Raw genomic sequence first — 11,994 nt, 5'->3', positions numbered from 1 at the left:
TTAGAAGCATATCTGATTCTGCTTGCGCACCGAACTATGTGAGGTTTAACTGAAAGCAATGTGGATCATCTGTCACCAAACGAAAGCACAACCACTGTTACGTTCAGGTATTGCTACTAATCGAACATTAGATGCAGTCCAACCTGAGCTTTTCAAATTATCATATAACAAAATAGCATTCTTTGGCATTGTCAATACAAGACACTGTGAGAAGTGCTACTTGAAATGTCAGACATGTGTGGGGCTCTCTAGGTAAGAGTCTGTTTTGGACATGTGGAGCACCACGGCTGGGGACTTGTAGTGACAGTGGGAGCTGCTGCAGCTGACGCTGCCACAAGGCTTCCTGCTAGTCCGCACCGACAGCTTCCTGTTGCACAGGACCTGCCAGGTCTGCAGGGTCTTGGAGCACCAAACCCACACACCGCTGGTGATGCCAACCACCAGAGACATGAAGATCTTCAGCATAAACACCGCCACGGTGGGCACCGACTCCTCCAGGGAGCAGTCCTCATTCCGGCGCCCGGGGAACGACACACACTTGTTCTCCAGCGCCTGGAACTTCCAGTACCCCATGTTGAGCCTCTCGTAGAAGTAGCATATGATGACGCAGGTGGCAGGCACCGTGTACAGGATGGAGAACACACCAATCTTCACCATGAGCTTCTCCAGCTTCTCTGTGTTGGTGCCGCCCGTCTTCATTATCTTGCGGATGTGGAAGAGCGCCACGAAGCCCGTGAGGATGAAGGAGGTGCCGATGACCAGGTAGCAGGACAGAGGGATGAGCACAAAGCCGGTCAGTGCGTTAACGTCCATGCTGCCCACATAACACAGCCCCGTCAGCTCGTCCCCGGCCACCTTCCTCATGGTGAGGATGACGATGGTCTTCATGGCTGGGATGCCCCAGGCGGCCATGTGGAAGTAGCTGCTGTGGGCCTCGATGGCCTCGTGGCCCCACTTCTTGCCAGCGGCCAGGAACCAGGTGAGTGTGAGGATGACCCACCAGATAGATGAAGCCATACCAAAGTAGTAGAGGATGAGGAAGACGATGGTGCAGCCCGTGGACTCCAGCCCCTCCTGGATGATGTAGAGCTCGCCATTCTCCCGGTCGCAGGCGATGTTCTCGGCCCCGGCCACCGAGCGGATGACGAAGGCCACAGAGTAGACGTTGTAACACATGGAGAGGAAGATGATGGGCCGCTCTGGGTACTGGAAGCGCTGCGGGTCCAGCAGGAAGGTGAGGACGGTGAAGGCGGTGGAGATGAAGCAGAGTGTGGACCACACCGCCATCCAGATGAAGGCAAAGTCCTTATCCTGCCGCGACCAGAACACGTCTACCACCGAGGAGCAGCGTGGGGCACACGACTGGCTCTTTTCCACGTACTGGAACTTCTCTGGGTTCTCGCAGGAGCCCAGGCTGGTGCCCGAGCGCCCGCTGGTACCCGAGCCGGGCTGCCTGGGTCTGGGGGGCACCGGGAGCATGCCCTCCCCCTTCTTGGTCTCCTGCTTGGTGTCATTCTCAGGCGCCTCCATGCACAGCGAGTTGGGGTTGTTTTTAGTGGGCAGCTTGGAGCAGTCCAGTGAGTCAGGCCAGCCGAAGCTGAATTTCTCCATGATGGGAGAGCACTTCTGCCTGGCCTGCTCACACATTGGTCGGCAGGCAGGGATGGTGGTGGACACTTTGTCAGTGCACATGGGGACGTAGAGGGAGCAGAGGAAAAAGCGCAGGTGCACATCACAGCCGTATTCCACTAGAGGGGCAAACTCATTCAGTTTTATGCTGGCCTCTGCTTGGCTTTCATATTTCATGAAGTTGGGCATTCTTGTCATATTGTAGCCAATGCCCTGGCACATGGGGATGGTGATGGCTTCACATTTTGCAGGTCTGCCCCTCTCTATATCATATGCTCCGATATCCAAGCTGGATGCAGCAATAACAAGTTGGCACCACAGTAAAATGACAATCCTCAAATGGAAAATATCCATGGTGATATCAGGAAAGTTAATGTATCACAAAGTACTTATTGTTTTAGAATAGAAAAGTAAAATAGAAAGGAACAGTGGTTGTAATAATTCCAGACTGATGAGTTGGTGCCCAAAATGTGTGCATTTCCCCACTGTCAATTCTGATAGTTCCAAGGTGAGTTCATTTAGTACCCGACCATAAGGCTTTCCTATGGTCAAAATTCTAAATTCAAAACGTCTTGTTTTCCCTGAAAACAGTATCCGAATTACAAAAGGAATACAAATACGCTTGTCGTTACAGTTCCAAATCCAGTCGGATATGTTTAAGCACGATACGCTTCACATGTTTAACAAAGTGACGGCAACATGCTGTGAACGTTCGAATGGTAAACAATTAGTCTATACCATCCGTAGCACGCGTATTAAAATATCCAGCCAGACAGTTGCGTTGAGCCGTTATTTACCGTAATAAGCCTCAGTAAAGTCCTTATTTTCCGAACTGATTTTAAGATGATATGCTATTCAAAATCACATTTTAGTTGGCTCCTGTTTGTAACCACACCAGCACACAACACGCTGGGTTTTTGGATCGTTTAAAAAGACTAAAGTCGTCCAGCTCTGTCTGTCTTGCTCTCCCTCCATCGCTTGAGTGCATTAACTTTCTCTGCGCTCTGCTCTCTGCCTCTTCAATAAAGGGGTGGGAGTTGGGTGACGAATTTGTTGCGCCCCGCCTTAAATCATTCTCAAATGTTTTTTTCTTACCGAGGTAAAATATATTTTATATTACATATTCTGTTCTCTCGTTAATAGCTATTAAAACAAGCATTGTCATCCATGACTGTGAAAATTGTATATTTTGAATCAGTTGTGGACGGAGAACAATCCACACTTTTTCTGTTTGTCAAGTCACATACTGTTGAGTTGATTGAACATTTTATTTGAGAAAGTGATAGATGAGATGGCAATTAAGCACAAAATATTTACATATTCATACAATGGAGCTCTTATGCTACAGTTAGGTTAACTAAAGCCATTGAGCAATGACTAGTGGAAGCCTGACTCTCCTCTGTCTTCTACAGCATGTCTGCAATGCACTATGGATGGATGCTGTGTGGAAAGTGACCACTAGATGGGAACAATAGTCTATCAGGCCTTCAACATTACTGTCACTGCTCAATGATTGCGTTACACACAAGGTAAACTTTGTTATATATATATATATATATTTATATATATATATATATATATATATATTTTTTTTTTTGGGGGGGGGGGGGGGGGGGGTGGATCAGCTTAATATTGCAGATAGATTGTATCTTCTATCAATGTAATTGTCTGCATCACTTCCAATCCCCCATGTTTTTTATATATATACACTCCCCTTTATTACTTTTCAACCCCGCCATCCTTTCCCTACTTGGAGTAAATTAGTGAACAACAATGCCCAGGCCTCTACTTCGATCTATACTTACTATCTACACCTTATGGACAGAGTTAATTTTACAATAATTATATTATATATATATATTATTTATTTATTTTTTGCTCCTGAACTTCTTCTACTCTCAACCTCTCCGATCATTTTCATGATGTCCATCCGGTTTGCTTCTATATGCCATATCTTTCTAACTGTGCTCTTTCCCAAAAGCTCCCAACATACAACCTATATACTTATTATGGACACAGTATGCTTACATTATTAGCTATCTTTGTTATTATTTGTTGTTATTTGTTATTAGTCCCATCCTTCAACTCTATTCAATACTTCCCATCTATCTCTTAACACCATCCATATAGGATTTCTATTTGCCATTTATATTTCAACCGTACTGTGATGTTTTACAAAAGTTCTGAACCTTTCTATTCTCATTGCTTCTACAGATTGTGAATTAAAATTAAACATTTTTGCTAAAAGTATTATTATATTATTGATTGATTGACTATGACTTTTCAGATCACCCAGTAATGCTATCTGCAAGGTTAGTTCCAGGTAAATATTGCAATCCTTTAGCCATTCCTGGACCTGTGTCCAAAAACAAGCTACAAATGGACAGAACCAAAACAAATGATCTAATGATTCTGTCTCTTCACAGCAAAATCTGCAGAGCTGGGAAGAGTGTATCCCCCATATAAATAACATTCTATTGGTAGCAAGAATTTTATATAATAATTTAAATTGAAAGATTCTAATTTTTGAATCCGGTGTCGTTTTGCGTGTCAGTTCATAAACACTATGCCATGGGATCGGTACGTCAAAGATCTCTTCCCAACTATTTTGCAATCTATATGGGACGGCTGTCAATCCTTTGGTCCTTAAGTGAAACTGATATACTTTTTTATTTATCACTAACTAACTTTGTTATATATTAGATATTCGGATGGATATTAGTTTTTTTCTCCTGAATAGCTAATGAACCAAGCATGCCATGACTATGAAAATTGTATATTCTGAATCGGGGTGGATGGAGAACAATCCATGGCTTTTTTTGTTTGTTGAAATGTAATTAAAATGTTGTTGTCAGTCAGAACACCCTCACATCTTTTCCTCCCCGAGCCATACAACAGGGGCGAATGGGACAAAAATTCAGCCCTGGCATTTTAGCCACACTAGCACACATACCCTCGCACGTGTGACGTTACCCATCCTAGTGGTGAATGAATGGACTCATATTAGACAAAGAAGAAAATCACTGAATAAATGCCTTATAGATGACCATTGGCTTATATATATATATATATATATATATATATATATATATATATATATATATACCTGCAAATAGTCCGGGAGGCCATTTAGTTAATTGTTCAGCAATCTTATGGCTTCGTGGTAGAAGTTGTTAAGGAGCCATTTGGACCTTGCGGTAGCAGAGAGAACAGTCTATGACTTGAGTAACTGGAGTCTTTGACAACACCGCCTAGTATATAGGTCCTGGATGGCAGGAAGCTTGGCCCCAGTGATGTACTGGGCTGTAAGCACTACCCTCTGTAGCGACTTACGGTCAGATGTCGAGCAGTTGCCATACCAGGCGATGATGCAACCGGTCAGGATGCTCTCGATGGTGCAGCTGTAGAACTTTTTGAGGATCTGGGGACCCATGCCAAATCTTTTCAGTCTCCTGAGGGGGAAAAGGCATTTTCGTGCCCTCTTCACGACTTTCTTGGTGTGTTTGGACCATGATAGTTTGTTGGTGACGTGGACACCAAGAAACTTGAAACTCTCGTCCAGCTCCACTAAAGCCCAATCGATGTGAATGTGGGCGTGTTCGGCCCTCCTTTTCCTGTAGTCCACGATCATCTCCTTTGTCTTGCTCACGTTGAGGGAGAGGTTGTTGTCCTGGCACCAAACTGCCAGGTCTCTGACCTCCTCCCTATAGGCTGTCTCAAAGTTGTCGGTGATCAGGCCTACCACTGTTGTGTCGTCAGCAAACTTAATGATGGTGTTGGAGTCATGTCGTGGGTGAACAGGGAGTACAGGAGGGGACTAAGCACACACCCCTGAGGGGCCCCCGTGTTGAGGATCAGCATGGCAGATGTGTTGTTACCTACTCTTACCACCTGGGGGCGGCCCGTCAGGAAGTCCAGGATCCAGTTGCAGAGGGAGGTGTTTAGTCCCAGGGTCCTTAGCTTAGTGATGAACTTTGTGGGCACTATGGTGTTGAATGCTGAGCTGTAGTCAATGAACAGCATTCTCACGTAAGTGTTCCTTTTGTCCAGGTGGGAAAGGGCAGTGTGGAGTGCGATTGAGATTGCATCATCTATGGATCTGTTGGGGCGTTATGCAGATTGGAGTGGGTCTAGGGTTTCCGGGATGATGGTGTCAATGTGAGCCATGACCAGCCTTTCAAAGCACTTCATGGCTACCGACGCGAGTGCTACGGGGCGGTAGTTATTTAGGCAGGTTACCTTCGCTTTCTTGGGCACAGGGACTATGGTGGTCTGCTTGAAACATGAAGGTATTAGACTCGGTCAGGGAGAGGTTGAAAATGTCAGTGAAGACACTTGCCAGTTGGTAAGCGCATGCTCTGAGTACACCTCCTGGTAATCCGTCTGGCCCCGCGGCCTTGTGAATGTTGACCTGTTTAAAGGTCTTGCTCACATCGGCAATGGAGAGCGTGATCACACAGTTGTCCGGAACAGCTGGTGCTCTCATGCATGCTTCAGTGTTGCTTGCCTTGAAGCAACACTCTCCCTCTCGCTCTGTTTTCTTCTATTGAATTCAATATACAACCTTCTGTGTTTGTCATAGAACGATGCCGGGACTAGTTTATGTGGATGCGGATAGATTTTTAGCGTTGTGCTTCGTTTGACACATTAATAAACCATTTACTAATCATTAATAGTATTTTTTTCTACCAAGAAGTGACTGTCCTTTCAGCAAATTAAATAAGTGGGAGATAGGTGGGACTTTCCAGTCTTCAGTGGCGGTGGCCATGTAATGTAAGCTGACACCAGAGTCACTTGTTGCAACAGCTCATAAACCCACTCGCTGGGCTGAAGAGACAGAATCAGAAGTGAATAAACATTGATAAAATAATTAAAATACAGAGACAGTCCCCAAATTGATCTTTAATAAAAAGCACTGTATAAATGTCTAGCAGATGGCTATTGCCTTACCTACAGTGCATTCAGAAAGTATTCAGACCCCTTGACTTTTTCCAAATTTTGTTACGTTACAGCCTTATTCCTAAATTGATTAAATCTACACACAATACCCCATAATGACAAAGCAAAAACAGGTTTTTAGAAATGTTAGCAATTTTTTACTTCTTTTAAACACAAAAATGAAATATGACATTTACATAAGTATTCAGACCCTTTACTCAGTACTTTGTTGAAGCACCTTTGGCAGCGATTACAGCTTCAAGTCTGGGTATGACGCTACAAGCTGCAGATCCTCTCAAGCTCTGTCAGGTTGGATGGGGAGCATCGCTGCACAGCTATTTTCAGGTCTCTCCAGAGATGTTAGATCGGGTTCAAGTCCGGGCTCTGGCTGGGCCACTCAAGGACATTCAGAGACGTGTCCCGAAGCCACTCATACGTTGTCTTGGCCGTGTGCTTAGGGTCGTTGTCCTGTTGGAAGGTGAACCTTCGCCGCAGTCTGAGGTCCTGAGCGCTCTGGAGCGGGTTTTCATCAAGGATCTCTCTGTACTTTGCTCCATTCATCTTTCCCTCGATCCTGACTAGTCTCCCAGTCCTTGCCGCTGAAAAACATCCCCACAGCATGATGCTGGCACCACCATGCTTCACCGTAGGGATGGTGCCAGGTTTCCTCCAGACCTGACGCTTGGCATTCAGGCCTAAGAGTTCAATCTTGGTTCCATCAGACCAGAGAATCTTGTTTCTCATGGTCTGAGAGTCCTTTAGGTGCCCTTTGGCAAACTCCAAGCGGGTTGCCATGTGCCTTTTACTGAGGCGTGGCTTCCGTCTGGCCACTCTACCACAAAGGCCTGATTGGTGGAGTGCTGCAGAGATGGTTGTCCTTCTGGAAGGTTCTCCCATCTCCACAGAGGAACTCTGGAGCTCTGTCAGAGTGACCATCGGGTTCTTGGTGACCTCCCTGACCAAGGCCCTTCTCCCCCGATTGCTCAGTTTGGCCGGAAGGCCAGCTCTAGGAAGAGTCTTGGCGGTTCCAAACTTCTTCCATTTAAGAATGATGGAGGCCACTGTGTTCTTGGGGACCTTCAATGCTGAAAACATTGTTGGTACCCTTCCCCAGATCTGTGCCTCGACACAATCCTGTCTCAGAGATCTACAGACAATTCCTTCGACCTCATGGCTTGGTTTTTGCTCTGACATGCACTGTCAACTGTGGAACCTTATATAGACAGGTGTGTGCCTTTCCAAATCATGTCCAACCAATTGAATTTACCACAGGTGGACTCCAATCAAGTTGTAGAAACATCTCAAGGATGATCAATGGAAACAGGATGCACCTGAGCTCAATTTCGAGTCTCATAGCAAAGGATCTGAATACTTATGTAAATAAGGTATCTGTTTTTTATTTTAAATAAATGTGCAAAAAAAACAACTGTTTTCACTTTGTCATTTTGGGGTATTGTGTGTAGATCGATGAGGAAAAAAAAAAGATGTAATCCATTTTAGAATAAGGCTGTAAACGTAACAAAATGTGAAGGGGTCTGAATATTTTCCAAATGCACTGTATATGTCTTATAAAAGCTAATCTAACAACTTGTTAGGCTAAATTGCAAGTAGCCTAGTGTCCAAATGTTCCCCCGAATCCACCCAATTCCCTAATTAGCCTACTATACAGCCAGATATTAGGCCTAACTGGCAGCAGTAGGCTACATGATCTGTATCAGTGTGCATGAGTGTCTTTCTCTGTTTTCAGATCAGCAGCTGATCTGTCATTTCTCACAGACATAGCACTCGGACCAGCAGAACCAGACTTTTTAACAGATAAGTATGTCAATTTCACACATTTACCAACATCGGCCTCAAGAGCCCTTTTTTTGGTCTCTAACTTTTTCGGCACCACCTTTCTATTTGTCTATTCTGACTGAGTGACTGACAAAGCTTCAGAGCGGGTCTCACGCTCTTTGATGATGCGCGTTTGACTTTGAATGTGAATTCGCGCCACCTCAGCTCAGCCAATCAGAAAACGGGCCGGTCGTTGCCCACTGGGCAGTCAAATGCTCAATATAGATTATTGTAACAGAGAAATTGAGCAAACATAATACAAAAACAAGCCCATGGGCCGATGGCCGTGTCATTTAATTTTGTTGATAGATTATTATTTTTAATTTCGACCAGCCCACCACAATACAAGATCGTCCGGCCCTTCTGGCATTTGCCAGAATTGCCAGATGGCCAATCCGCCCATGGCCTACAGCCTTGTGTTTTGACAGATTCCAATCAATGGTACAGTAACAAAACCTAAAGGTCCTTCTATACACAGGGTTGTTAGATTGTCCGTTTTGTTTGGAGAAAATCACTAGGGCCATGTTTCCCATTTGAAAACCCAGGGGCGCAACTTTGGTTTTAGAAGTGGGGGGGGGGGGGCATTTTTTTAAAAATCTAGTCGGATAAACACTCCAAACAGCCTACCCAACGCTTGGAGGCGTCCGCATGGTCCTAAAGCACACAGTGCCACGTTTTGTATCACATTCCAATGATAAAACTGGGGAGGACAAATATGCAATTTCAGAATGTGGGGGGGGAGGACATGTCCCCCTCGTCCCTATTAAAGTTGCGCCCCTGTGAAAACCTTTCCCTCCATCTCTGGGCCTAGGCCTAAACAAGGCAGGGTACCTCTATTAGGTTAACCCATATTGATTCCCCTCTTGGCCAAACTGTGGGTCGGAGGGGTGATGAGAGCGGCACCTGCTTCCAAGAGCCCATCTCCCAGCTCCATTGTCATGCTAAGCAGCCTTGCATAGGAGAATACACTCTGAGTGCCAGAGCGAGACTCCCCAAAAACTGCCCGGTTCCAGAAGGCACTTAGGGAAGGAAGCAGGCCCACTTGTCACGTTCCCACAGACTACGGGATCGGTTCACCACTCACTCGCTTCTTGTTTTTTTCTCTTTCTCCGACGGGTCAATTTCCTGCTCATATAAATGAAATGGGATTATTTTTGGCGGCTGTTTTTGTTTTGGCTGAGAAAGCTGTTTAAGCAGCGCTTTCCATTTTCCACGTCCTCCTTCAGCCTTCCATGAAAGGTGCTATTCTTTGCGCTCCCTGAATTAGTAGAAAATAAAGGGAAACCGCAGCTACAAGGGCAATCAGTCAATGTTACAATTGCAGGCATCAGGATGGGGAAGAGCTTTTCCACGAACTTCACCATTAGCTAACTTATTTAAAACTAACAGGCTGCTGCACTGACATAAAGGGAGTGTGTGTGTTTCAGAGGACTAATCTACCATGTTAGTCAGAGGCACATAGTGATTCTGTAGTTTAAGATAAGCTTGGGTTATATATGCAGAAAATGCAAAATAAAAACATGTATATTTTGATGTGATGCTAGAGCCAGGGTCAGACACCACAGTGTGGCGAAATCCTGCACGGATCCTCTCTAACAATACGGCTACAACATGTATTCAACTCTGATCCATACTAATCCAATTACAAAACCTAATCATTTTCTACAGTAATGTTGGCCCAGACTCACTCAATGCGCCGATTTGCATACTTTAATATCATGGGTACATTTTCAGTTTCCGTTTTGGAGCTGTAAAATATCCTGTTCTAAGACATACATAAATATTTATGTGGTATTGTGATTACTGCTATCATTCTTATGGTGAAGTGTTACGATTGGTATGTTTGCCTTTATGGTTGTGGTTGAGTTAAGAAATATGACACACAGAATCCATACATGAGGGAGGATATTTTTTTATTTTTATATAATGTCCAAATTACATGACATGCTTAATTTATACTGATAAAAAATATAAACGCAACATGCAACAATTTCAAAGATTTTACTGAGTTACAGTTCATATAAGGACATCAGTCAATTGAAATAAAGTCATTAGGCCCTAATCTATGGATTTCACATGACTGAAAATACAGATATGCATCTGTTGGTCACAGATACCTTTAAAAAAAAGTAGGGGCATGGATCAGAAAACCAATCAGTATCTGGTGTGACCACTATTTGCCTCATGCAGCGCAACACACCTCCTTCGCATAGAGTTAATCAGGCTGTTAATTGTGGCCTGTGGAATGATGTCCCATTCCTCTTCAATGGCTGTGCGAAGTTGCTGGATATTGGCGGGAACTGGAACACGCTGTCGTACACATCGATCCAGAGCAGCCCAAACATGCTCAATTGGTGACATGTCTGGTGAGTATGCAGGCCATGGAAGAACTGGGACATTTGCAGCTTCCAGGAATTGTGTACAGATCCTTGCGACATGGGGCCGTGCATTATCATGCTGAAACATGAGCTGATGGCGGCGGATGAATGGCACGACAATGGGCCTAAGGAACTCGTCACGGTATGTCTGTACATTCAAATTGCCATCGATAAAATGCAATTGTGTTCGTTGTCCGTAGCTTATGCCTGCCCATACCATAATCCTACCGCCACCATGGGGCACTCTGTTCACAAAGTTGACATCACCAAACCGCTTGGACGCACTGCCAAATTCTCTAAAACAACATTGGTAGAGAAATTAACATTAAATTCTCTGGCAACCGCTCTGGTGGACATTCCTGCAGTCAGCATACCAATTGCACGCTCCCTCAAAACATGAGACATCTGTGGCATTGTGTTGTGTGACAAAACTGCACATTTTAGAGTGGCCTTTTAGAGTGGCCCCAGCACAAGGTAGGCCACACCTGTCAGGTCGATGGATTATCTTGGCAAAGGAGAAATGCTCACTAACAGGGATGCAAACAAATTTGTACACAACATTTGAGAGAAATAAGCTTTTTGTGCGTATGGAACATTTCTGTGATCTTTTATTTCAACTCATGAAACATGGGTTTATATTTTTGTTCAGTGTAAATGAAAGAATTCCTACATCTACACTTCATAAACCCACAGTGTGGGAAGAAAATAAAACTTGAGGAGTGGCAGTTGGCACCATAACTTTTTTTTAAGCCTAGAGAAATGTGACAATCTAATTGATCAACACCCGTGGTAGCCACTTGGATTTCAAGGGTTAATCTCTTCACCACCCCATTACCCATCTGCCAGCTGTCATACACACTAACTCTAAAACACAAGTGTACTCACAGCAGAGCACAACGCTGCCCTCACAAAAAACCTACTGTCTAGTCGTAGGAGGTGGAATTATTTACAAGACAGGTTATTGGTCAGATTCATGAGGTAGAGGGACATGCTCTGTATACTATTCTATGCCAAATCTTGGTGAAACAAGGCTATATTGTTGTATGAGAGATTATGGGTACATACATGAATATGAATTAAGAGAACCAAGAGTAGCCCAGTCATTTAACTTATTAAACTACTTGGCTGGAGATTCAAAGCCAGTGTTGCACAATTAGCCCTGACCACATTTTGTCCAGGTTTCAGAAGATGAAGGTTTCCCACAGTTTCAAGC

General features: G+C 44.4%; 1 protein-coding gene across 1 annotated transcript; it reads right to left on the bottom strand.

The window, feature by feature from the left end:
• Window positions 1-228: 228 nt before the first annotated feature.
• On the bottom strand, window positions 229-1,983 carry LOC311136122 (frizzled-9-like; the record flags this gene model as incomplete). The annotated part of the gene is made up of 1 exon (XM_084170206.1): window positions 229-1,983. The coding sequence occupies one exon, from the start codon at window positions 1,981-1,983 to the stop codon at window positions 229-231; it is 1,755 nt and encodes a 584-aa protein (XP_084026332.1).
• Between the last annotated feature and the right edge of the window lie 10,011 nt (window positions 1,984-11,994).

The sequence above is a fragment of the Coregonus lavaretus genome, assembly GCF_964263955.1.
Source record: "Coregonus lavaretus genome assembly, chromosome: 10".
NCBI lineage: Eukaryota > Metazoa > Chordata > Actinopteri > Salmoniformes > Salmonidae > Coregonus > Coregonus lavaretus.
Note: the sequence above shows the minus strand (reverse complement) of the source record. Positions and strands in the feature narration are given on the sequence as shown.